The following is a 26,818-nucleotide window of genomic DNA, read 5'->3' as shown; positions in this document are numbered from 1 at the left end:
CCATGTGATGAAACTATATAGAAAGCAGTGCCATTCCATGAAGTCAGTATTGATTGGAAATTAGAATTCTATTTCTGCTCACCAAAGGACTAGTTCTGGAGTTATCTTATAAAAGAAGCTAGAAAAGCAAATTGTGTTTTTTTTTTCATTTTTGACACTGTTCTGATGCCTAAGGTTTGGCTTCTAGGTTTGGGAATTGGTTTTTTGTAAACTGAAGGACTTGTCAAGTGTTTTAGCTTTCCTGTAAGTTATCAAGTAGTGAAATATAATAGAGCTCCTACTAACACTTGTATCACTGGCAGTCTGTAAAAATGAAAGGCAAATCATACCTTTAAGCACATGAACCACACATGACTACCAACATGCTTTAAATAGCTTGCTTTACTAGGAGCCCAGTATGTACCTGGGATAAAAAAAAAAATTACAATTCAAGATGAACATTGCATTAAAATGCTTGATCTCTGTAACCTCTTTTTAGAAATCTGGACTTCATTGTTGAGTAAAAACTCCAGCTCATCTATAAATCTTACTGTATTTTTTGTTTCTTTCCACAGTACAACCTTGTTTGTGCCAAGGATTGGCTGGTAGATTTGACACAGTCTATTCTCAATTTGGGATTCCTAGTAGGAGCATTCACCCTAGGCTATGCTGCAGACAGGTACAGTTTGCTTATGGATCTTATTCTTTTTAGCTGCTGCTAAGGGTTAGACATGATAACGGACATGATACCGGCAGTTCTGCGAATGCAGCTTTCATTATTTTTCACTTCTAAAAATCAGATGTACCATTTTGTTTTTTTAGATTGTGACTGTGGCATGAGGAGTGAGGTTAAGCCCTTGGGCTGTTTTCCAAATCTAAAACGGCCTCAGAGAGCTGCTATTTGCCCACTGCAGCAGAAACTTTAAGGTTGCCATTTATCTATTTCTAAGCTCCAGGTCTTGCTGGGCCTCTTTCCTCTTGTGGGAACAAATGGTGGATGGTGATACCATAATGTCACTTCGTTTGAACCTGGAAGTGACATAACAATTATCTACGAATTTGCACATCTCTATGACAAAAACCCTAGACTGACATGAAAATGATATAATGACATTGTGTGTCCTGTGAAATTTCTCTCCATCACCCCAAACTGGAAACTCTAGGAAACTTACATATATTAATACAGGTATCTTTATTTTCCCTTCAACAAGGCAAATCGTAGGCCTTTATGAATGCAACAATTGAAGAGAGCCTGCAACTTATGTTGGACTGTTGCACAGGGTGTGGACTCTAGACCCAGTCTGTATAATTGGTTAAAGAGTGCTAAATGCATTTTCTAATATCTGCCTCTTTTGCCCTCTTACACCAGGGGAGGGGACAAACATGCCAGTGTGGCCCTTTAGTGCATCTGAATGGTGATTGGCCCCGTCTGTTTTGGCTGCAAGAGGCTTACATGTAAACCAAGTTTCAGTAATAATAATCAACCCCTTCACATTGATGATTAAGAAGGAGATGGTAGAACTTTCTGAGAAGCACTTGTTAAATATTATTATAAATTAGCACAAGCAATGCTGAAATATCTACTCCCCTCCCTGAGAATGGTACCTTCCTGGACAACTGGTTCAAAATCTTTTCAGTGTAGAAGGGTAATTGTCCATATTTTCAAAACAACTTTTTGTTCTTTTCTTGACAGATATGGCAGAATCTTCACTTATCTCTTCTCCTGCTTTGGAGCAGGCCTTTGTGGTCTCATAGTGGCCTTTGCACCAAACTTTCCAGTATTTATGATATTTCGCTTTCTGCAAGGTGTATTTGGGAAGGGAACCTGGATGACAAGTTTTGTAATTGGTAAGGCCCATATGTTGTTCTTTCTCTACAGAGGGGGAAGCTGGAATGGCACATGGCCTGGTAGAACTGGATTACATTACAGGAATGTACAGTATGAAGTCAATGGGCTGCGTTGTGAATGCTGCTTGGTTAGAAGAGTGTAAAATAAGAAAGAGAAATTGCATGCAAAGGGCTAGTTCATGCAAGGGCAAAATATTCTATTATTGTAAGGGACATATGCATTAATATAACATACTATCTGTTTTTCTTGTGACACCCATCATTATAGTTTATCAGCATGATATACTGTTAAGCATGATGGCTGTAATAGCATGTTTTGATGTGTATTGAGTAACAACATACAAAAGGCCCTCCATGTAAAAGAAGAAATGTTGAAAGGTGGTTCTATACTGTTGCAGTGCAATGAACAGCATCTACAGAAATTCTTCCACCCGCACCACTTGTAAGTAACTGGTCAGCCGTGACTATGGACTACAACTGGAACACATTCAGTGCTGTTCTGCAGACTGTTCTTCAGACTGGGGTTCTGGGAATCCTTGAAGTCCAGTGGGTCCACAAGAGTACTTTAGTGAATCTGCAAATCCTTTGAAGGAACAGAGGGTGAGCCCCTCTGATGTTATCTTGCTAAGGTGAAAATGAAGTTCTAGGGATGGGGCCAGGAACTCTCTGCCTCAGGGGCATTGGATGAAATCAGCTTCCCACTCTTCAGAAGGGAGGGTAATCTTGGATCTGCCACCACTCACAGTCACCTAGTTCTCCGATAACTTCAGTAAACTAATAAAAAAAACATGATGAGTCCAATTACTAGCCCTATAATTTATTGACTGAGAGCCTACAATCCTTCTAGGCCATTGGTGGATTCCACACAGCATAAATATTATGTCTTTAGGACCTTATAAAAATATTTGTTTTGGCTCAGGAGAATGGATCATTTTTTCCTGCTTGCTGCACGAAGTTCTTGTCAGTTTCACAGTGGCGCCTGCCTTTTTGTGTGCTCCAGAAGATTAATTGTGAAGATTCCCCACAGAGGTTTCCTCTGCTTGCAGCTTATCTGTTCGCTATTTCACTGTAAAAAGTAGATGAATAAAGTTTGTTTAGCCTAGCCATCCCGTGCACATGTTGTTTTTCCTTTTTTCGTTTTGAGGGAGATGTCTGCGAAGCTAGAGTGACAGAAATATATGCATATTGCAGCTTCTCTAATCATGTTTCTATAGCTTTGCAGACATCCCCCTCAAAACCGCACTTGGAGTACTGTGTTCAGTTCTGAGTCTGTGGAATGTCTTCCAAACTCTCATTCTCAGTCTGCTGGCATGGTGGTTGCTCTCAGGACGGCCCTTTCCCAGGTGTGATGGCTCCTCCCAGCTGGTGTAATTGGATCTCCTGGGGCATTCTCCCAGGTGACTCTCTTGGGGTGGCTCTCTCACATCCCCCCTCTCTGTTCTCACATAGCCGGTGTGTTGATTTCTCTCACGTTGGTGCTCTTACCACCCCTGATTTTCACACCGACAGAGTATTGATTTCTCCCAGGTGGTTCTCTCACCACCACCACCCCACACTTGCAGAGTTTGTATAGTAGTCCTTCCCAGAGTAGCTCTCTCACTGCTCCCCAGTTTCCTTGCAACAGGCGTAATGGTGGCAGTCCTTCCTGGGGCAACTCCCTCTCTCTCCAACTCCAACTTGGAACCTCCACCATTGTCCCCAGCATAACCTAGCCATTGGCGAGCTCAGCGTTTAGGGAGCATAAACGTATGTCCCTTTCTGCACAGCAAATGTATAACGGGTTGCAGTTGGGATAAAGTAACCGTTTTCCTGTTTTCACTTTCACATGCATCCATGCAGGCAGCAACTGGAGCCCATGGAAACAATCTGGGTTGCTGTCACACCTTTGCACGGAGATGTGTCTATTTTTTAATTTACTTCCCACTGATGTGTAGCTACCCAGGCATGCACAAATGAACTCGCACAGCCATGCAGATGTCTCACAATATGATCATCTGCACCTGCGTAGCTACGCAGATGTAAGCTTCAAAATTAAAAAAGGAAAACGGGGGCAAATAATTTGCCTGCTGCCAGCTGTTCGCTTGCGAATGGTTGCAACCTGGGTTTTTAAAAAAGACTCTCTAATAGTATGATTCTCAAAAAACTCAGTTCGGGGAAAATAATACGGGGCAGACTTGTTTTAGGGGCGGGTTCTTTATGAAGTCCCCCCCCCCAATGTATTTTTTACCATCCTTCACCCGTGTTTGTTGGCATGTTGAAGGAACCTAAGACATGTTGGCTTTTTCTGCACAAGTCATTTAAAACGTTTCCGGGATTTAATAAAATATTTCCTCCATGGTTCCATACTTCATTTCCCCCTAGTTGTCCTATTCCTTTTTTAATTCATAGTGTTTGAAAACTTTTTTATGATGATTCTTTTGGCTGAAATGATTCCAGGCTGGCTTCCCTTGCATGCATATTCTTGAAATGTTTTAAATTTCCTGCCGGAAAGCCAGCCAGTTTCTCAAGCCCCTGTGCCCTCACTCAACTTCTCCTTCAGAGCCTGGGTCACCATTCTCTTGTGTCCCTTGTCTCACTCCTTTTCCCTTCACCTCTTGGTTTTTATGATTTCATGCATTTTATATGTTTTTCTCACTCTTCTCACCTGCATTTTCTGTTATGTGTGGGTAAATTTCCTCATGAGTAAACCCATGATTACATGAAGCAATGATTCAACTGCTTGACAGGGCATCGAATCAATGGATCAGCAAAAGAATGAAGCATTTTGGAGTGAGTAAGGACAAACATCATGGTAAATGTGTGTGTGTAGCGGGGGGGGGGGGGATCAAAAACGTTCTGGAGACATTCCAAATGATTTGTGCAGAAAGGGCCAGTAAGGCTAAAACAGGGTATAGGACTGATGCTATTACTAGGCCTCAGATTTTGTGTGTCTCTCCCCTTCCCACTTAACATATTATGGAGGCTCAAAATCACTGAGCCCTAAAATCTAACAGGTCTATAAAATATCTGAGCAACAAACTGTCCTAAAACCAGTTTATTGGGTCTCTTTCTCTCTGTTAAGTTCTGTCAAGTCACTTCTGACTTATGGCAACCCAATGAATCAATGTCCTCTAAAATGTCCTATTGTTAACAGCTTTGCTCAGGTCTTGCAAACTGAGGGCCAACTGAGTCTCTAGTGGGCCTCCAAAGATGAAATCTACTTTTCACAGCATTAACTGATTCCAACTTTCACTGAACTTTGCTTTAAAAATTCTAAGGATAGATATGAGTGGAGCAGTGAGCATAATAAAATAAGCGTTCACCATATTTTTTTAATGTTATGTTTTGTCCCAAATGGAACTCAAGGAACATTGATTCTGAAAAGCATAAATTGGCTAGAACAGTTAACATCACTAAACCACCTCCTCCTGCCTCCCCAAGGCCTTTTTTTTTCATAGAAAAAAGATTCTGCATTTTTCTGAGGGGACAAATATTTTAACCAAGATAAAAAGGCAGATAGGCCACTTAAAGCATGGAAGAAAAACCAAGCCTGTGGATTTGCCATATTTTCCCCCCAAACAATAAAAAATGGTCTTTTTTAAAGTATATTTTACTGGTAGAAGCTGATTAAACTATATAAACACTTTTGTACTGGCAATAATATATATAGCAAACCACCAAGCATGAATTTAATAGGTGAATGAAAGCCAAACTACATGTTACATTTTATATGAGTTCTCAACTGGACTTTGGGTTGCCAACCTCCAGGTGGGACCTTGAGAGTTCAACAAATTGTATCTGAACTTTAGATTACAGAAGTCAGTTCACCTGGACAAAATGGCTGATTTGGGGTGGATTCTGTGGTTTTATATCCTGCTGAAATCCTTCCCCTCCTCAAACCCCACCCTCCTCAGTTGTGCCTCTCCAAATCTCCAGGAATTTCCCAACCCGGAGCTGGCAACCCTAACTTGCCACCATATTGTAGAAGTATGTCCCTGGTGGCAACTCTGCATAAAAGTACCACAGGAGGCTGATTCAGATCAAGACTATGGCACAAAAGGAGGGGCTCTTTCTTTCTCCCCACTGCATCATTTTTCAGATCCCAAATGGCCTCGTGTTTTCAGTTCAGCGCTGTGATAGGACGCGTAACAGTCCCTTGGCAGTTTCAGTTCTGAAAAATAGCATGGGGGAAGACAACAGCTCCTACTCCCCCATATAGTGGTCAGGTTGCTGTGGTACTTTTAAGTGAATTTGCTGCTGGGGGCTTGCAGCTTCGGTATGATTACAAATCCCATGGCAAATGTGTAAAATGTAAAGTGTAGTTCAGCACTTAAGTTCTAGCAGATCAAACACATATGACACATAGCTCTCATCTGGTAACTTTTATAATTGAGACAAGTAAGATAAAGGCAAAATATCTCATGAGTAGCACACAAGAGTGAAAAGCTATCACTTGACTACGGTAATTATTTCAATAGTGAATTGGTTGTTTCCTTTCAATGCATTCTGTTTGTTTTTTAATTAATTCAGTGACAGAGATAGTTGGTTCAAAACAGCGAAGGATTGTTGGAATTGTAATTCAGATGTTCTTCACTCTTGGAGTTGTGATTCTTCCTGGAATTGCTTATTTAATTCCCACATGGCAGGGGATTCAGCTGGCCACAACGCTCCCCAACTTCATTTTCCTGTTGTATTACTGGTAACTTTGTTGTTACTTTTCTTCTGTGATAATGAATCTTATTTCACAACACCTTAGTTTTTAGTATAAGGGTTTGCAATATATATTGAGACCAAATTTTGTGTTATGATTAAGAAAAGTCCCTTTTTCTTGCCTCTGCCATGAACTCACTAGGTGGTCTTATGCCTGCAGAGAGAAAAAATGTAAACAAAGGATTCTTTCCAGCTGAACTATCAACAGGAGAATGTTAAAGGTCCTGGCTTTTCCTTTCATGTTTGCTATAAAAAATAGCTCTTGTTGATATAACATAGATTATAATATAACAATAACTTGTAAAATGACAGTCTCTAGGTCCAGCTTTGTTTATTTGAGTGATTCTTTGGGCCTGGTGAATTGTAGGGATAGACTCTATTTCAGGTGAGATGGTAGGAAAAAAGATGTACAGAAAAACAAAATTCAATTCATGAATCCATTAAATAAAAGATTTTGGAGAACACTAAAACATTAGGGCGTATACCAGCTACACACATCCTAATTCTCCTTTGTTCAGTCCACAAGTTCCTTCTACACCGGGAATCATGGGCTTAATTTTCCAATGATATTCTATTCTTCTTGGTTGTAGAGATGCATTAAAAGCGTGTGATGGCAGACTGGCCAGGTCGCTTTGGGGGTCTGAAAAGCAAAGCAGTCCACCTGTTTGATTTTGTTATTTTTATATTCTCATCTGGCACAATGTCTCTAATCTTGGGGCTTCAATAGCAATTTAAAGCACAATCTAGGAATCTATAAAAGCTCATTTGAATCCTTTGTTTTACTTGAAATCATAGCAAATGCACTGTTATAGCAACAGACTACTTGCTATGTTCTCCAGGGTTAAAATGAGTTAAAATGAGTGACTGAATTCCGAGAATTCCCTTGCATGTGGATTAGTGAGTTCCCTCTTTTGTGTGTGTCTGTTTTAAATGTGTGAGAAGGGGGCCCAGAATGAGTTTTTTGTGAAAGGATTTTGAAAGCCCTGCTGACAGGAACCAGTTGCCCGTCTGGTACGCGGAAGCCCTGCTGACAGGAACCAGTTGCCCGTCTGGTACGCGGAAGTTTTCATGAACAGTAATATAAAGCATTCAACTGGTATTATACTGACAGAGGTGTGTCCTATGATTATTGTCGATCCTGGGTCCCCGGCCATGCACGTAGGTAAGGGGAGGGGGGGTTCTCGGGTTTGAAACCCCCCCCATTCATGTCCAAAACTCCGCCCACCCGTTTGTGGGTTTTTAAAACATTTTAGTGCTTTTCGGTTTTTGGCCTGTAGGGGGCGCATTGTTTGGGCTAGCAGCACCAAACTTTCAGGGATTGTTTGGGGGACTCTCCTGATGATACTACCCGGGTGAGGTTTGGTTCAGGGGGTCCAAAGTTATGGACTCCCAAAGTGAGTGTCCCCATCCTCCATTGTTTCCAATGGGAGCTAATAGAAGATGGGGGCTACACCTTTGAGGGTCCATAACTTTGGACCCCCTGAACCAAACTTCACCAAACCTGGGTGGTATCATTAGGAGATACTTTTATAGATACCCTGAAAGTTTGGTGCTTCTAGCTTAACCATTGCACCCCTGACAGCAGGCACCCCCCAAATTTCCCCAGATTCTCCTTTTAAATCCACCCCCTTCGGCATGGATTTAAAGGGAGAATCTGAGGTCCTCAGTTTAGAAGAAGAAGAAGAGTTTGGATTTATATCCCCCCTTTCTCTCCTGTAGGAGACTCAAAGGGGCTTACAATCTCCTTGCCCTTGCTCCCTCACAACAAACACCCTGTGAGGTGGGTGGGGCTGAGAGAGCTCCGAAAAGCTGTGACTAGCCCAAGGTCACCCAGCTGGTGTTTGTGGGAGTGCACAGGCTAATCTGAATTCCCCAGATAAGCCTCCACAGCTCAAGCGGCAGAGCAGGGAATCAAATCCGGTTCCTCCAGATTAGGCTGCACCTGCTCTTAACCACTACGCCACACTGAAAGTGATGCTGTTTCAGGGTGGGGGATAACCCACCCCCAAACAGCATCACTTTCAATGTTGTTTAACTAGGGACCCCAGATTCTCCCTTTAAGGTGGATTTAAAAGGAGAATTTGGGCTCTCTAGTTTAAACACCATTGAAAGTGATGCTGTTTGGGGGTGGATTCCAGCATCACAGCAGCTGCCGGGGGTGGGGGGGGGCTCAGATTTTGCACCAGGCTCCATTTTCCCTCTATGCCTCTGCCCAGAGGGGAGGGGCAGGGGAGTGTGCCATTCCCGACCTCGGAGAGCTGCTTTTATAAGCGCTAGGCCAGGGGCGGGGCTTGGCTAGGCGTGACCATGCCCTAGGGGCGGGTGGGGGTGTGGCCCCCCCGAACCTTCCCCATAAAAAATCTATACCTACGTCCCTGTCCCCGGCTTTTTTGAGCCTGCGGGCACCTTTGGAATTCTGACACAGCACCGTGGGCACAGCCACAAAATCAGTTTGTTTCTCTCTCTTAAAAAGGCTTAATGGAGCATTAAAGAATTTCTAGCTTACCAGGAAATACTTGGCAGACACAATAATTCTCAGAGAGGTTGAAGAACTTGCATTTGGTATGTATTGTCAAAAGCTTTCACAGCCGGATTCAACTGGTTGTTGTGCGTTTTCCAGGCTGTGTGACCGTGGTCTGGTGGATCTTGTTCCTAACATTTCACCTGCATCTGTGGCTGGCATCTTCAGAGGTGTATCACAGAGAGAAGTCTGTTTCACACTGTGTCCAGACTTCCCTCTGTGTAACAGTCTTCTCTCTGTGATACACCTCTGAAGATGCCGGCCACAGATGCAGGCGAAACATTAGGAACAAGATCTACCAGACCACGGCCACACAGCCCAGAAAACCGACCACAACCAGTTGCATTTGGTATGTTTGGTAGGGTTGCCATTCTTCAGGTAGAGGCTGGATACCTCTTGGAATAGAACTGATCTCCAGACTATACAGATCATTTGGTTTGTTGGGCAACCCTGGGCAGGCAGTAAATTGCCACTGTTTTCTGAATGTCATAAACAAAAAAATCCTTACTGTCTTCTCTCTATTGGTAGGGTAGTACCTGAATCTCCGCGGTGGCTACTGTCTCGCAAGGAAGGAGACAAGGCCATGAAGGCTATGCACTCCATCGCCAAACAGAATGGGAAATGTCTTTCTCCACATTATTCAGAGGTACCTGCCATACATGGACAGTGAATAATATAATTTGTATGTTGAATGGCAAATTTCATGACTCTATTAATACAGGCCTGCTATACTCCATACAATGGAACTCCATGATGCCAGCAAAGCTGGTGCAGTTTATGTTGTTAAAGGATTCGTGTCAGTATGTATTTTTCCCACTAGTTCTTTATCAAGAAGGAATATTTTTCATGCTGCTGCTGTGGTTGTCTGGATCGTAGCAGAAGTTTCAAAGATCCAGCAGTGTAAACATGCCTTGAGATTTCATTCAGCTGAAACCCATGAATAGATTGATGCTCCTTTCCTCTTAGGTTTTGTAAAAATATATGAACTGTGGCACCAAACTGTATATGGGTTACTTTTGCATGCTGCCTGTGCTAAAATGACACTTCACCCAAATATTGATTTAAAAAGTACACTTTGCTTTGTGAATGTTGAATCCTCTGTGAATTCTCTAAGGTTAGACTCAAACTGCCCTTACAGGTAGTGTGCTAGTGTTACCGCGCTGCCTGGGTAACTTTTACTCTCCCAGATCAACCAGCTCTCAGCAGCGCAGAGGAACAGAAACAGGACCCAACACAGCGAGTATAGTAAAATAGAAATGAGTTTATTGAGATGCTGACCTACATGTCAGCACCTCCACACCACGGCAACTGCGCTGCCTAGCAGCTTTACAACAACTTTCATACATGATCTCCCACCCGGGAGTCCAGGGGAGTACCGGACAACCTACAATCATTCATTCACAAAATACACAGGAACCAATAATTCATCTACAAGCACATAGGAACCAATTAGAGTCCAGTGGGCAGTCCCTTCTTGAATTTCGCGGCAGAAGCAGGGTGAGGCGATGACGTAGGCACAGGCGGGAAAAACACAAAAGAGTCCTTTGGGTGCTTGGGGTCAGGAAACGAAACCTAACGACAACAGCACCCTTAACTGCCTGCTGGTGGGATTAAGGGAGCTTTAGGCACTTCTTCCAGGGTCCCTTTTGTCAATATCCATTCAGGGTTTTTACAAATGAAAGGGACATGCCCAGGTGGAGCAGGGGTGGATTCCTACCTTGAGCCAAGGAGGTTCCATGCAGTCACAAATATAAAATATAGCTACAATTCCTACTTTCTGCCTAATTTGTTCCTACCTAACTTATGCAGAAATAAAACTTAGTTCCATCTTTATTTGAAAGCAAGATCAGAAATGGAATAAATCATTTCTGACTCCACTATCACTAGTAGCTGTCCTTTCCTTTCTCAGCTCTTCTGCATTCCAGCCTACAGAGTTTGGTCAATAAAGTCATTACTATGATAATGAAGGCAGCTGAGGGATGGGATGACAGAGCTGCTGTACATATGTATTCCAACCTCAGTGACAAAATTGCTGAAGCCTTTTCCTTTCCTGGGGAAAGAGGATGCATTTACAGCCATTTCATTTCTTGCAGCTTTTGCTATTCAGCTACTTGCTTTCACTTGCTATATTTACAGACTGCTGTTAAGGTAAAACTTTCTCCTTCTGAAACAGGAATAAGCATCGTAGATATGAAAAAAACCCTCATGCTTTGAGGTGTAAGAGAGAGACCAGGAGAGCCTGCCTGGCTGGAAATACCTCTTAACTAGTGAGATTTCCGAAGGTTCCCCCTTGTGGCTGGATACAAGGAGTGTATTCAAAATCTGAATAGAGAGTATGACCACAGACCATCAAACTCAGTTCAATTAGTAACTTGCTGATGGCAACAGAGAGCAAGCCTGATTTGTGGAAGGGAATGAGGGGCATAAAGCTAGAGAGGTGAACTCATTGTTGGTGTCTAGCAACTTGAGATCTGGACTAGCTAAGTAAATCCCTCATAAAAGCAAGGGCTTGTGGGTGGATCATTCTACCACACTGCCCTATGAAAAACAATGCATTGAAAGTAGAAAACTTACACCGGGGACATGGGAAGGTTGGGTGTGAAGTCTTCTCTCCTAGCTGTGCTAGTTTTCTACTTTCAGGAGTTTGTTGTTGTTTTTAAATTGGGGAACATTTGGAAACATGGTTGCCCACCCATGAGCTCAAGTGGTACAGTCACTTCTGTACCTCAGGCTCGAGTCACCTTATTCTGTTGGCTATATGGACTTATTTATTGAAAAGGTCTACATAAACTAGGACTCACCCTCTTGGATTTCAAGCTTGCAACCAGAGCTTGCATTTATTTCAATTTTATGTACTGAACTGAGTTCCAGTAGTCATTATGGGACTTTTGTTATTTTAATCAATTTACTTGTTATTGCAAAATAGAAGATGTATGTGTTACAGGACAATGTTTCCATCAGTTTTTTCAAGCATTCGATGCTACTAAAGGTACTAAATGTGAAAACACATTAGGTCATTACACAGAGGTAGTGCAGTACTTTTGTAACAACTTTAACAGCAGAGTTTAAAAGAGTTTCTTTTGATGTGTGTGTGTGTGTGTATATATATATATATATATATATATATATGCTGCATTTACTGTGAAGATCATATTTTTTGAACTCAGATTAACTCTAGAGGACAAGTGGATCTGTGTACTACAGATGTCCATCTGTTCAGACTCTTCAGTTTGTTCATAAGAACATAAGAACATAAAAACTAGCCTGCTGGATCAGACCAGAGTCTATCTAGTCCAGCATTCTGCTACTCGCAGTGGCCCACCAGATGCCTTTGGGAGCTCACATGCAGGATGTGAAAGCAATGGCCTTCTGCTGCTGCTGCTCCTGAGCACCTGGTCTGCTAAGGCATTTGCAATCTGAGATCAAGGAGGATCAAGATTGGTAGCCATAGATCAGGCCATAGATCATGCCAATTGGCCATGCTGGTAGGGGCTGATGGGAATTGTAGTTCCTGAACATCTGGAGAGCCGCAGGTTCCCTACCCCTGCCATAGATCGACTTCTCCTCCATAAATCTGTCCAAGCCCTTTTTAAAGCTATCCAGGTTAGTGGCCATCACCACCTCCTGTGGCAGCATATTCCAAACACCAATCACACGTTGTGTGAAGAAGTGTTTTCTTTTATTAGTCCTAATTCTTCCCCCCAGCATTTTCAATGAATGCCCCCTGGTTTTAGTATTGTGAGAAAGAGAGAAAAATTTCTCTCTGTCAACATTTTCTACCCCATGCATAATTTTATAGACTTCAATCATATCCCCCCTCAGACGTCTCCTCTCCAAACTAAAGAGTCCCAAACGCTGCAACCTCTCCTCATAAGGAAGTTGCTCCAATCCTTCAATCATCCTCGTTGCCCTTCTCTGCACTTTTTCTATCTCTTCAATATCCTTTTTGAGATGTGGCGACCAGAACTGAACACAGTACTCCAAGTGCGGTCGCACCATGGCTTTATATAAGGGCATGACAATCCTTGCAGTTTTATTATCAACTCCTTTCCTAATTATCCCCAGCATAGAGTTTGATGGCCTCCCTATAAGAGTGTCTGTAATGTCTGAAAGGGACTGTGATCTTGAATTAGAAAGAACATTACTTTGAATTATTCAAGGTCTGAAACCCTTTCAGGCACATTTGGGGAGGCAGATTTGGTGCAAAATATTAGCCCCTGTAACTAGAGAGCAGCATGAGGCCCAGAATTAGTCAGGACAGATCAAAAAGCTACGAACCTGGCTTTCTGTTGTAACCTGGTAAACAGAGTGGCACATGCTGTATATTAAGCCCAGGATCAACCTCTAAACTCTGACAACAGATTGCAGGAACTCTGGGTTGGGGAAGTTGCTGTCCTGCCCTAAGGTACTGCAGTGGTATTACAATGCTATTTCTGAAAAACTGAGGGCTAGTTGACCAGCAATGGCACAAGCTCTACTTCCCTTTCCTTTGGCCAGTACACACTGCTGAAAGTAATTAGTAGTTTCTGACTGAAAGTCATGTCCTGTCTTCTTCTCTTCTCCTGCTTCCCATCTCGTTATTTTTAGAACCTTGACCTTGGCTTGTATTACTTTTCCCAAATCAGGTCCAAAGAACTTAACCTAAAATTTTAAGAACTATTTACAGTCATGACCTTGATGTATTTACATCTGCAGTCAGTAGTATTGAAGGTTTCTAGATACTTTTCCAGATTTATTCCAGAGAACTTTTGGTTACACAAGTTCTGTTGTTCTTGGTTCTGTGCCCAGTCAAGAGCATAATGCTCCTAAAAATGTGATAGCAGATGATCAAGTGCATTTCACATGATGTACTCACAAGATAGTTCCTTCCCAAAATATGTAGCTCTGTTTTTCCAAGTAAAGTGGGGAATATAAGAGAATTGACTACCCTGTAACTCTCATGAGGCACCTCAAACAGAGACAGTCCTCTTAGAATGGTTAATGGCAGTATAAGTATATAACTGTAGAACTATTGCTATGGCCCCTTCCGCACACGCAAAATAATGCGTTTTCAAACCACTTTCACAACTGTTTGCAAGTGGATTTTGCCATTCCGCACAGCTTCAAAGAGCACTGAAAGCAGTTTGAAAGTGCATTATTCTGCATGTGCGGAATGAGCCTATGAGTCATTTCTTTAGTTCTCTATGTGGTATAAAAAAGAATAAAAGGAATTGTTAATATTTATTGAAATGTGTTACAGATTTCTTGTACATATGTAAATTTCACATCCTCTCCTTGTGGGAAGGTTTGTGCGTACCTATTGGAAAAGGGCACCATTGACCAAGAGGATGTCTAACACAGAAGGAATTCTTAACCATTGTTTTTCTGGATTGTTAGCATATTTGGATTCTTTTCTTATTAACATTTTAAGACAATAGTTTTAAATAGAAAGATTCAACTAGAATTTTTTGTTATTTGTGGCTCTTAACACTGTAATTTAAAACCAATATAATAAAATCCTAAATACTTCCTTCCCCTCAAATATGCCACATTAAAAGCCCTAGCAAATGAAGTAGCATTGCACCCCACAAAGACCACCTCGCATGAACATCTCACCACGCAAACAAACCTGCACTCCCTAGTCATCCCTACAACACATGCACACATCACAAACAAACGTTGTCTCCACTTGCCCACCACACTCCCCCAACACTTCATCAGGTTCAGTGTACACACACACACCCGAATTACAGAGATCAAAAAGTAAAAAAAGGACACAATACTTATACAGTTCATCAGTAATTGTACTATCTTTTCTCTTTTTCTTTTCTACATTTCGCTTTTGTCAATTATATATGACAAAATTAATAAAAAATATTATTTAAAAAGTCAAAAAGGACAAAGAAAGCCTTTAAAAGCCTTTATCTCCAAAGAAACTCCCAAAAAAATCCCCACTAGGGGCCAAATTATCACACTTACAGGGTTAGACTTAGGAGTTGAACCCTGGATTTTCTTCCTGAATTCCCCCCTCCCCCTTATACCACATCACAAGCAACTCTTTAAAAACAGAAGACTTAAAAATCCTCTTACATTTCTTGAAGACAGTTGCAGGTTGGTAGAAGAGCAAGATCTGAATACAGCAGCACCTTACAGACCACTTAATGTCAATTGAAGGGAGCTCTGACTCTCAAATGCTTATACACTGGAAATCATGTTGGTCTTCAAGGTACCGCTGGACTCAAAACTTCTATTTGTTGGAGTTCAGGAAAGACTCTGCTTTTGTGCAGGAATGACCTTAACTTCTTTGCTTCTGGAAGGGAAATGCTATTGGCACCTCCCTTACCTGCTCTGTTCAGCCTGCGTAGGCATATGACTCAATGGTGTCTTCATCAACTCAAACATCAGGCAAGGGGTGGCTGTGGCAGCAACAATGGTATAGAAAAGGGAGAGATCTAGGTGCCTCTGGAATAGCAGTACTGGTTTGTATTTAGATAGGACTGAAATTCTAGAAAAACCTTAGACACACGAAACCCAAGGAAGGGGACAGTGGGTCCCCTATAGCCATTTCTGCTTGTGAAAATGGTGTGGGAGAGAAGTTGAAATGCCCCTTTGCAGCATTTGGAGCCATGTGGAGCAGATCAGTGCTCTCTGAGTGAGGTACACCAATTCTTCGTCAACAAGTCAGGATGAGCACTTGTGTGTCACATGCTTTATATATTTTGATCCTAACAGAGTGATCTGGGAAGACTTCTGTTCAAATCTCATCCAGCCATCAGTGTCTGTGGTTAAGCTATTATTTCTTGGACTCTGATTTTTTTCCTGGTGTTTGTGAATGTTTCAGCAGATTCCACCTGAGACCAAAAATCTACTTGTAATGGACCTATATTTTCATCAGTTTACTAATTCACATTTATTTATATAACCTGTACATAGTTCATGATTCTGATTTAGATGCTGATATCTGCTTCTCTTACCTAGATAGTAGTTACTGATGAAGAAGTTAGTAATCCTTCCTGTCTTGACCTTGTCAGAACTCCACAGATGAGAAAATTCACTCTTATTCTAATGTATGCCTGGTAAGTCCTAACTATGCCTGCTTGTGTCTATGCGATTTTTTTTGCTCAGTTAAGTATTTTTTGCTCTACTGAGTCTTTACTTCTCAAACTGGTCTGCTTTGAATTCTTTGGAAGTCTTATTTTTGTTCTGCTTTTTAAGGTTCACAAGTGCAGTGGTTTACCAAGGACTTGTCTTGCGCCTGGGAATTATTGAAGGAAACATTTATTTAGAGTTCTTTGTCACAGCAATAATGGAATTGCCTGCAGCTCTTTTAATCTTACTGATGATTGACCGGATTGGTCGGCGCCTCCCCTTTGTGATCAGCACCATTGTGGCAGGCATTTCCTGCTTAATTACTGCATTGTTGCCAAAAGGTAAGCTATTTATTCATTTGATTACTAGACTACCCTGTCTTTTGCTACAGACAATTTAATTATGCAAAGATTTTAAAAATATTTCAAAACAGCTAAAAAGATCCACATCCTTGAAAACTTCCTTAAATTGAATTCTGTATTGTTTGAAAATAATGGATCATATATTGGCAGCACTCAAACCTATCCAGTTCTCCTCTTCACTAAAGCCCCAGTGTCCCATGTGGCTTTTGTACATCCAGGTCCCATGGTCTTCAGCATAGCCTTTTGTGGGAGTGGTCAAAAGAGAATCTTTCTTTTTTCACCAGCAGAAAAGCTGGTTGGATCCAACCCAATAGAGACATTCAAGATAAAGACGTAAAGAGTCAGAAGTAACCACCAAGAGTGCCTTTGTGTGTGCTTGACGGTCCTTGGTTAAACATGTGAAAGGATTACCCTCAACTGTGTGCCACCACCCTACTGACCCTTTAACAAAGGGTTATTTTTCTGCTATTTACTGTGTAGTGTTATTGACTTCCGTGCTATGAAAAGCTTCAGCTGCCTATTTTTACATATCAAGCCTCTGCAAAAAGGACAAAGTATTTTTGCTAGCAACCCTACTGAGCTGTTAATAATATTATGATAGAATACAGGGAGAGTAAGGCTCCAAGGTTATAATGTCTGCCAGTATTCATTATTTCAATCTTGTCTGGATTCACTTTCCATTGACTCATCTGAATTCATTCTCCAAGAATAAGAAACACTATGTAAGCACTGCAGGATATCATTAAGGTCGAAAAGTAGCTTGTCATCAGTAATCAACCATCACCACCTTCTCAGACCTCTTGATTAACAATGTTTGCAGCCACTGAAAGATCTAACAGGATCAATAGGGTGAAATTACCTCTGTTGCACAAAATATTGCAGAACAGCCAGTCATTCAACAACTAGGTAACACTGGGGAAGAGATTGTGACTTCTCAGGTCTGCATAGTGTCATCCAAAGCAGTTCCAGTAATATTTGCTAAGTGTCAAAACTGTGTTATGACATTTCTTGATCAATGCTATCAAAAGCAGCTGAAAGATTAAACAGGAAACAAGAAGATAAAGTGCAAGTATATTAAGGCTATGGGTTTCTCTCTTCTCCTCCTTCTTATAGAGAAAAAGTAAGACTTGCTCTCATTCTGTTCTCAAATTGGGAATTTTCATTGGAACTCAATACCTTTAAAAAGCCCATAGATAAGAAGACCAATTTATTTTAAAGAGAGCTGTAATTTGGGAAAATGCCCAACTGTTTACAAATAATGATCTTATTACTCTTACCAGCTATGAAAACTAACAAAAACAGTTAAGGAAACCAAACTGTGGCATTATCCTATTGCCAAGATTTTAAAAATTAATTGCAAACTACAGCAAAACTAGGTTACTGTTGCTGAATTTGTATTTGGATCATCTATGTGTGTTCTTGTACTGTATTTGGATTTGGATTATCTATGTACTGGTTATACAAGTTTTTCTGTTTTACTGATAGCAGTTAGAGAATCTCATAGCATTTGGCCCAGTTCTCTGACTCAGTGAACCAGGTGCTTTGACAAACAAATTCAGATTCCTGAAAACTTTAGACTTTTGTCGTTGGACAAAAGGACAAAGACAAACCTAATTATCAGGCAACATTATCCATAATGCCATGTGCAATGATACCAAATATTCAGGACCTTGACTGAGTGGATTCAAAGTGAATTCTGTTGGACTGCATTCATTTGAACACACAATCTCATTAGCCACTCAGGTAAAAACCACATTTTTTTTCTGAAACAGGATGTGAGATTAGGGAGGATGCTCTATTTAAACAGGCATGGTATAAACCAGTTAATTAGTTCTGTCTCTCTAGGGTGAGTTAGCAATAAATAGCACAGCAATGCTATCAAAAGCATTTGCATTTGCAGTGCTGTCCTAAGTAGATGTACTCAGAATCTTACCTAGGTCTATTCAGTGGAGCTCACTCCCAGGAAAGTTCTTAGGACTTTGTAATTTGTGAAGCAACAGTAGCATAATGAAACCTTACAAAACAGTGAGCAATCTGTTGAATTCGTTAGTCCACGGCTTAGACTAGAAGTTAGGTGAAACAACAGTGAACAAAAAGGATGTGGGGAGAAGATTTTCTGAAAAACCCCAGACTGCAGTGGCAATTGGGACATAATCTTTGCCTTCTCCTCCCTTTGAAATTAAGAAAGCCAGCAACTAATCAGGTCTTGTCTAGCACTAATCAGAAGACCTGGATTTCTTTTAAGGGATGAAGCAGAAGTTAGCAAAATGTAGAATTTATATTGGCAAATTTCTGGATGATGTATTGTGGAAGGCCTGATAACTTTCAAGAGACCTGATTGTTGTTACCAGGATCAAAACCAGGTCTGAATACCTGTCAGCTTTTATATTTGAGCCCTTATTTCTTTGTCACAATTGCCTGTGGTGGATCTTTTTATGTACCTAGAAAAATCTTACCTAATCAGTTCTGTTTACTGTCTGGATTATGCCCAACAGCAACTAAGGACTTTCCCCCTTGTGTTCAGCAATGTAGTTTTCACTTGCAACTTGAAGAACCCCAAAATAAAAGAACTGTGCTGTTGTTACTTCCAAGTGTTTATTTTTGATGGACCAATACAGCTGCCTGGTTTTTTTTTTATATCATGAAATTAATTTTCTGTCTTTCAAAGCTATGTTTGCTTGTATGTCCAAAGCAATCTTTTAGTGCTACCTACAGGTGACTGTGAGTAATGCTGCTATGTATTTTCAAATCCAGAGATCATATTTTTGGTGGTCTTATTTTTTAAATTCATACCCCTGTCTAGCTGTTCCCTCAGTTCAAAGATGGGAAACAATAAAATCAGAATGTGAACATTTAATATTTCTTTAATTTTCCATTTTGCTTGTACCAAATTTTATTTATTTTATTTATTTATTGGATTTTATAGACCGCCTCACCCTCAAAGGGCTTGAGGCTGCTCACAGTCATAACTATTTGATGATTCTTCACTTCTGTTGGAAAGGTGTTAGTATCTTGTTCACTAATTAATCTGTGAAAAGGTTTCTTTCGCATAAGAAATGCTTGAAAGCTGTATAAAGTCCTAAATAAACAGAATCTAGAACAGTGGTTCTCAACCTTCCTAATGCCATGACCCTTTAATACAATTCCTCATGTTGTGGTGACCCCCAACCATAAAATTATTTTCGTTGCTTAGGCGACCCCTGTGAAAGGGTCATTCGACCCCCAAAGGGGTCGCAACCCACAGGTTGAGAACCGCTGCTCTAGAATATGATCTAGATACTTTGTTCCTATTGTTTAGTAAAATCTTTTCATGTTTCATTTGAATGTATCTAATTAACAGACATCTTATGGTTAAAAACATCAGTCTCCATCTTGGCAAGAGTAGCAATCACCATGTCTTTTGAACTTGTGTATCTTGTGAATTCTGAACTGTATCCTACCACACTAAGGTAAGTGGAACACTTAAGTCATCTGAAAATTTCTCAGAGGGCTCAAAAGAGGTTCAGTACTAGATCAGAAAGCATGTCACAAGTGACAGATTGCATGACCAAACAATGAAGTGCTTCACAGAGTATGAGTTCCTTTGAAGAAGGTTCACACATCCCATCTGCTGGATATGCTGTAAAAAAGAGAAGTGAAGCATCATCAGTTTGCTGGTGATATCCAACTCTGCCTCTCCTTTCATTTTAACTTAAGGGAAACAGTGATCATCTCACGCCAACATTTAAGAGCAATAAAAGGCTAGGTATGGGAGAATAAATGGAAACCTCATGCAGACAAAACTAATGTTCTATATATTCCCTGGTCAGCTTTGCTACCAGGACATAGACCATTAGTTTTGTCTGGATTAGGTTTCTCTGGATTAGTTTTGTCTGGAAGATTAGTTTTGTCTGGATATATATACATACAGTCTATTCTGGATGGGATTGTATTTCCAGTGAAAGATCAGGTGCGTGTTTGGAGATGCTTTTGGATTCATCTTTGTTGCAAGGCACTTTGTCACAAAGGCACTTCAGGAGAGCTTTTTACTGACATAGGCTGGATTTCCAGCTGCAGCCTTTTCCAGCCATGGGCATGCATGCCTTGGTGTCATCTGCATTGGACAGCTGGAATACACTCAAAGGCTGATTCCACACAGCAAATGTATAATGAGTTGCAGTCATGATAAAGGAACCCATTTTCCTATTAATCCATTCACATGCATTCAGTGATTAGAACCCATGGAAACAATCTGGGTTGCTTTCGTACTTTGAACAGAGATGCTTCTCTCTTTTAAAAAAATTCCTGCTACACATGCGTAGCTACGCAGGCATGCAGAGATAAATGCCCACAGTCATGCCAATCATCCCATGATGTGACTGGCTGCACCTGTGTAGCTACGCAGATGCTGCCCACACAATTTTTTTAAAGGGGGCCTCCCTGGAACAGTTAGGCAATGGCAGGCAGTTTTTCCCTCAATGTGGAGGGCGCAGTGGAAGAGAGGCAAATAAAGCGTTTCCTGCCTGCCGTTTGCTCAGAAGCGGCTCCAACCTGGGATTTTTCATAATAATAATAATAATGATAATGATGATGATGATGATGATGATAATAATGATAATAATAATGATAATAATAATACCTAATTAATCCCCTCCCTCCCCACCCTTGCATGCCAGCCCTCCCTCCCCTCCCTCCCCTTGCATGCCACCCTTCCCCCTCCCCCTCCCTCCGCTAGGGTGGGTGGGCCATGTCCAAATGCCGGGTCTCCTTCCTCCCCTCCCTTGCATGCCACCCTCCCTCCCTCCCTCCCTCCCTCCCTCCCTCACTCACTCACTCCCTCACTCACTCCCCTCCCCCACTCCCTTTCCTTGCACACCGCCCAGAGCCCTTGGGGATAGGGCGGTATAAAAATCCAAAGAATAAATAAATAAATAAATAAATTCCAGCTCTCCCTCTCCTCCCTCTCCCTCTGCTAGGGTGGGTGGGCCATGTCCAGATGTCCAGAGGATGGTCCCTGTGGTCTCTTCCAACTCTATGAGATCTTGGTTCAAATTTCCCACTGTGGAGCATGACACAAATGCCTTACAACCAATCAGAATCTTGTCAGTTCAGAAATCTTAGTTTTCTTTTCAGTTTTTGTATTCTGAAATATATGCATATCATTCCATGTGGCTTACATAACAGTTAACAGTTGGCTGAAGTAGGCTGTGCAGCCTGCAAACAGCAGCTCAACAGCCACGAATCTGTCAGTGTCTTGAAGGAGCCTTCTAAAGCTCAGTCCAACCATATGTGTAAGAGCACTCTGATGGACCTATGAACTAGGATCCCTGATTTCCTGACATCAGTCACAATATTCACATAAAGAAAACATGACCAAAGTAGGTATGGGGAGGAAGTAAGTGTTTAAAAGTAAACATATGCTTATGGGCAATCTTTTGTGTGTACATTTGTGTATCTTGATTAATACGTTTTCTTTTTTCCCTGTAGAAACTTTGGTGTTGCAATATGTTCAGGTTTATGTGATATAGGGGGCATTGTAGCCCCATTTCTGCTCTACCGACTAGCCGACATCTGGGTGGAACTGCCTCTCATTATCTACTGTAAGACATTTAACTGACGACTTTGAAAATCTTCCTCCTCTTACTTTTTTCCTCCTTGAAAGTGGACAATTTTTCTCTACTCACCTGTAGCCAGTGGTGGGATTCAGCAGATTCGCACCACTTTGGCAGAACCGGTTGTTCAAATGGTGCTTGTAAACAACCAGTTGTTAAATTATTTGAATCCCACCACTGCCTGTAGCCAGTGTTTCAAAAATCTTCCAGTGGTGTTGCAAGGGGAAAAAATATAGTGGAAAAGATATCTCGAGCACTCGGATTGGCAGGAAGGGAACACGGCTCATTGTTATACTGTTTAATCGGGGGAGGCTGTCCATAAGAGGCAGAGAGCCCCCCCCCTTTGGATGCAACCAGCGTGTACTTTGGAGATGCTCTTCTAGGTGGGTGGGGAGGAGGATCCAGGCATGACAAGCTAGGGGCTGGAATAGAAGGGAGGGTAAATCAGAATCACCATGATAGTTAATAACCCCAGTGATCCCAGGGGGAGGCTGTCCATAAGAGGCAGAGAGCCCCCTCTTTGGATGCAACCAGCGTATACTTTGGAGATGCTCTTCTAGATGGGGGGAGGAGGATCCAGGCATGACAAGCTAGGGGCTGGAATAGAAGGGAGGGTATATCAGAATCACCAAGATAGTTAATAACCCCAGTGAAGTGAGAATACTACAGCTTGTTTTTAAAGTGCAGGCACCAGCTCTGTATTCTGTTGTGTAACTCTGTATTCTGTTATTTTCATTAGTCTTGCAACAGACAGAATTTCATCTCAAAAAAAAAAGCCATGTCCTTGTTGCTTTTTCCAAAGACACATTCCAGCCAAGGATGTCTTGTGCTCAGTTGTGGAGAGCCACTCCATTGTAAATTAAAAAGAACTCTGTACATGCTTTTGGGTTGCCAACTGATCTGCTAGAAAATGTCCTTTTTTAAAAAAAAGTCAAGGCTTAATGTGTGGGAATGCGGAGCACAAGCGCACGATAGCCAATTGGAAGGAAGGTTTCTGAGATCTCGTTATACCCCCGCGAGAAAGCATGAGATAACGGTAGCCAATAGGAAGACAGGAGTGTCATCTTCTCATTGCCATGTCACGTGGCAACGCGTTTGAAAAGTGTCGCCCCAGCAGTGCACAATGGCCAATCAGGACATCGAGGACAATTTCATTGTGCGGTAGTGTATAAATGTCGGCTTTCTGGAATCAGATATCGGATACCTGCCATAGAATGTGGGTCAAGTGTGTAAGAAAAATCTGCGACGAAAAGTTTTGGTTGCTGCTCCACATAGCATTAATCCACATCTGCTGTACATTTTTTGCCAGTGTGGAAAGGCCCTAGGAGACACAGAGCCCTGGCCATGTGGACTCTTGCCAACCAAGGACCAGAATTTACTTTCAGCTGGTTTTGATCTCTCATTGAATTCTTATTGAGTAAACAAATGAAAGATGAATGAATTAACAAGGTTAAAAATGTTGGCAACCCATTCATAGAAATAGTTTCTTATGTGCTAACTCACAGAAATATGATCCCATGGAGATTTGGCACAGCCACTTCAGTCTTGTTTCTCATTGCCTAAAAATGAAATGTATGTTTTTATCACTTTTTCACAGGTCTGTTTTGTGTTCTATGTGGGATTCTCCTGATACTTTTACCTGAAACAAAGGGACTTTCTCTTCCAGAGACAGTGGAAGATGTAGAACAATTACAAAGGTACTTGTTGTGCATCCTTTTATGTTTCCATATGCTTTCTTGATAAATTCAAGCTTTTGAATCACAGGATTTTCAGGCTCTATTTCAGCAGCTGTTACTAGCTTAGGAAAGAATTACCCATTACCTTTAGTTCCATGATCATCTGAAGACTTTCCAGATGCAGATTTTGGGGGTGTTTCTCAGAGGCCCCTTCCACACATGCAGAATAATGCACTTTCAATCCACTTTCACAATTGTTTGCAAATGGATTTTGCTATTCTGCGCAGTAAAATCCATCTGCAAAGTGGATTGAAAGTGGATTTAAAGTGTAGTATTTTGCATGTGCAAAAGGGACCAGAGAGAAGAACAGCATGGGGAAGATGGGATCTTTAATCTTTTCTCTCCACACCTACCTCCCCTGCCTCTTCTCCACCCCAGCAATACTTTTATTCTTTCTGGAAAAAATGTATTTTTATTTTTTCCCCAGTAGGGGCAAAAAGAACTCTACTGAAAAGCAGTCTCAGTGTTTGTATCAGGGAAAGAAAATACATTTTTTAAATTTACCACAAAACTGGATGAAAAGTTTTCACCTTAGATATCAAGAGCTACAGGATCTGAAAAGCTACACATTTCTACTTCAAATAAGACAAAGTTTGTCCCAGGATTAAAGCAAAACTTTTTTTCTCCTTTTTTACCACAGTTTCAGTAATTGTGAGGAATGCAAACACCGGGAAATCAACTCATACATTTGATCTTTTACCAAAAGTTGGCATTGTTGAGCATTGTCAAGCATTGGGTTCTCCAATGGATGCCATTATCATGTGGCTGAAGGAAATCAATCTGAGCCATAAACAACTGTAAAATGTTTATTTAAGATATAAAGACACTCAAAATAAATAGTCTTTTTCTATGACTTTGAAAAGATGAGCATATTTTTGAGCCAATTGTTTCCAGATTGGGAACTGTTCTGTGTGACTCTTATAGAAAAAGTAATTGTTTCCTTTCAACAAACTGCTTCATCAGGCTGTTGGTTCTTGTTACTTGCTAGGCCTTTTGGTCATTCCTCCTCTTCTTTAATTAGGAAAAACAGTTTCGTCAAATTGCTGCTGAATTTTATAAAATTAAAATGGTCCACCATGTTGGAATGTAATTATTTATTTATTTTTATTTATTTATTTTTTAGATTTTTAAACCGCCCCATCCCCTAGGGGCTCTGGGCGGTGCCTAGGGGCTCTGGGGCTCTCATAGATTTGATGAAAACAAACCATAGTGATCTCATTGTGGGTGTCTATTACAGACACCCCCCCCCCCGAGCCAGACTGAACAGTTGAATGATGCCTTCGTGGAGCAGATGACCAAACTTTCACAAAGAAGAGAAATAGTAGAAATTGAAGATTTCAATTATCCAGATATTTGTTGGGAGTCAAACTCTGCCAAGACTACCAGGTCCAACAATTTCTTCACTTACCTTGTAGACAATTTCATGGTCCAGAATGTGGATGAGGCAACAAGGGAATCGGCTATTTTGGATCTGCTCCTAACCAACAATAACTTGATTTACGGGGTGGAGGTGGTAGGGTCCTTAGGTGGGAGTGACCATGTTCTCCTGGAATTCATTATACAACGGAAAGGGGATGCCAAGTCTAGTCGGACACGTGTTCTAGACTTTAAGAAAGCTGATTTCAGTAAACTTGAGAAACTACTGGGTGTGATCCCATGGTTAGGAATACTAAAAGAGAAGGGAGTACAAGATGGGAGTTTCTTAAAAATGAAATTTTGAAGGCACAATTTCAAACAGTTCCAATGAGGAGAAAAATGGGAGGTGTCTAAAGAAACCAGGATGGATGTCTGAAGAACTCTCAAGTGAGCTAAGATATAAAAGGGACATGTACAAGAAATGGAAAAGGGGGGAAATTACTAAAGAGGAATTCAAACAAATAGCCAAGACATATAGGGAGAAAGTCAGAAAAGCTAAAGCTCACAATGAGCTCAGACTTGCTAGAGATGATAAAAAGAATAAAAAGGGCTTTTTCGGTAATATCTGTAGCAAAAGGAAGAAGAAGGATATGATAGGGTCACTGTGTGGAGAAGATAGTGAAATTCTAACAGGGGACAGAAAAAAGGCAGAACTACTCTACACCTTCTTAGCCTCATTTTTTCCCCAAAAGAAAAACAGGAAATGAATTAGAAGATACAGTAGGGGAAATTCAGCACAGAATAAAGAGCTAGTACAGCAATACCTGAATACTTTAAATGAATTCAAATCTCCAGGCCTGATGAACTGTATCCCAGGGTATTAAAAGAACTGGCAGAAGCAATCTCAGAACTGCTTTCTATAATCGTTGAGAACTCCTGGAGAACAGGAGAAGTTCCAGCAGACTGGAGGAGAGCTAATGTTGTCCCCAACTCCAAAAAGGGGGAAAAAGAGGACCCAAACAACTACTGCTCAGTCAGCCTGACATCAATACCAGGAAAGATTCTAGAGCAGATAATTAAGGAGACAGTTTGTAAGCACTTGGAAGGGATTAATGTGATCACTGAAAATCAACATGGGTTTCTCAAAAACAAGTCATTCCAGACTGATCTTATCTCTCTTTTTTGATAGAGTGACAAACTTGGTAGATGAAGGGAATGCTGTGGATGTAGCACAGCTTGATTTTAGTAAGGCCTTTGACAAGGTGCCCCACAATATTCTTGCGAGTAAGCTGGAAAGATGTGGACTAGAATGCAACTGTTAGATGGATTTGTAATTGATTGACTGGCCAAACGCAAAGAGTGCTCATCAATGGCTCATTTTCATCTTGGAGAGAAGTGAGCAGTGGAGTGCCACAGGGTTCTGTCCTGGGCCCAGTGCTATTCAATATTTGAATTAGAGAGCATGTTAATCAAATTTGCAGATGATACTAAATTAGGAGGGGTAGCTAATACCCTGGATGTCAGGGGCAGGATTCAAAATTCTCTGTACAGATTAGAGAGCTGGGCCAAAAATAACAAAATTAATTTCAACAGAGATAAATGTAAGATTCTACATGTAGGCAGAAAAAAATGAAATGCACAGATATAGGATGGGTGACATCTGGCTTG

General features: G+C 41.2%; 1 protein-coding gene across 1 annotated transcript in view; it reads left to right on the top strand.

Moving 5' to 3' along the window:
• The window catches only part of SLC22A3 (solute carrier family 22 member 3), a 35,336-nt gene extending 10,677 nt beyond the window's left edge, over positions 1–24,659 (top strand). Inside the window, exons 2-11 of the mRNA XM_048507234.1 lie at positions 555–658; positions 1,673–1,827; positions 6,337–6,505; positions 9,566–9,683; positions 15,995–16,092; positions 16,232–16,446; positions 19,808–19,916; positions 21,934–22,046; positions 23,656–23,755; positions 24,435–24,659. Of these exons, the coding sequence (XP_048363191.1) occupies positions 555–658; positions 1,673–1,827; positions 6,337–6,505; positions 9,566–9,683; positions 15,995–16,092; positions 16,232–16,446; positions 19,808–19,916; positions 21,934–22,046; positions 23,656–23,755; positions 24,435–24,486 (1,233 nt within the window). The 3' untranslated portion in view covers positions 24,487–24,659. The remainder of the gene's footprint in view (positions 1–554; positions 659–1,672; positions 1,828–6,336; positions 6,506–9,565; positions 9,684–15,994; positions 16,093–16,231; positions 16,447–19,807; positions 19,917–21,933; positions 22,047–23,655; positions 23,756–24,434) is intronic.
• Positions 24,660–26,818: the final 2,159 nt, after the last annotated feature.

Source organism: Sphaerodactylus townsendi, linkage group LG01 (assembly GCF_021028975.2).
Source record: "Sphaerodactylus townsendi isolate TG3544 linkage group LG01, MPM_Stown_v2.3, whole genome shotgun sequence".
NCBI lineage: Eukaryota > Metazoa > Chordata > Lepidosauria > Squamata > Sphaerodactylidae > Sphaerodactylus > Sphaerodactylus townsendi.
Note: the sequence above shows the minus strand (reverse complement) of the source record. Positions and strands in the feature narration are given on the sequence as shown.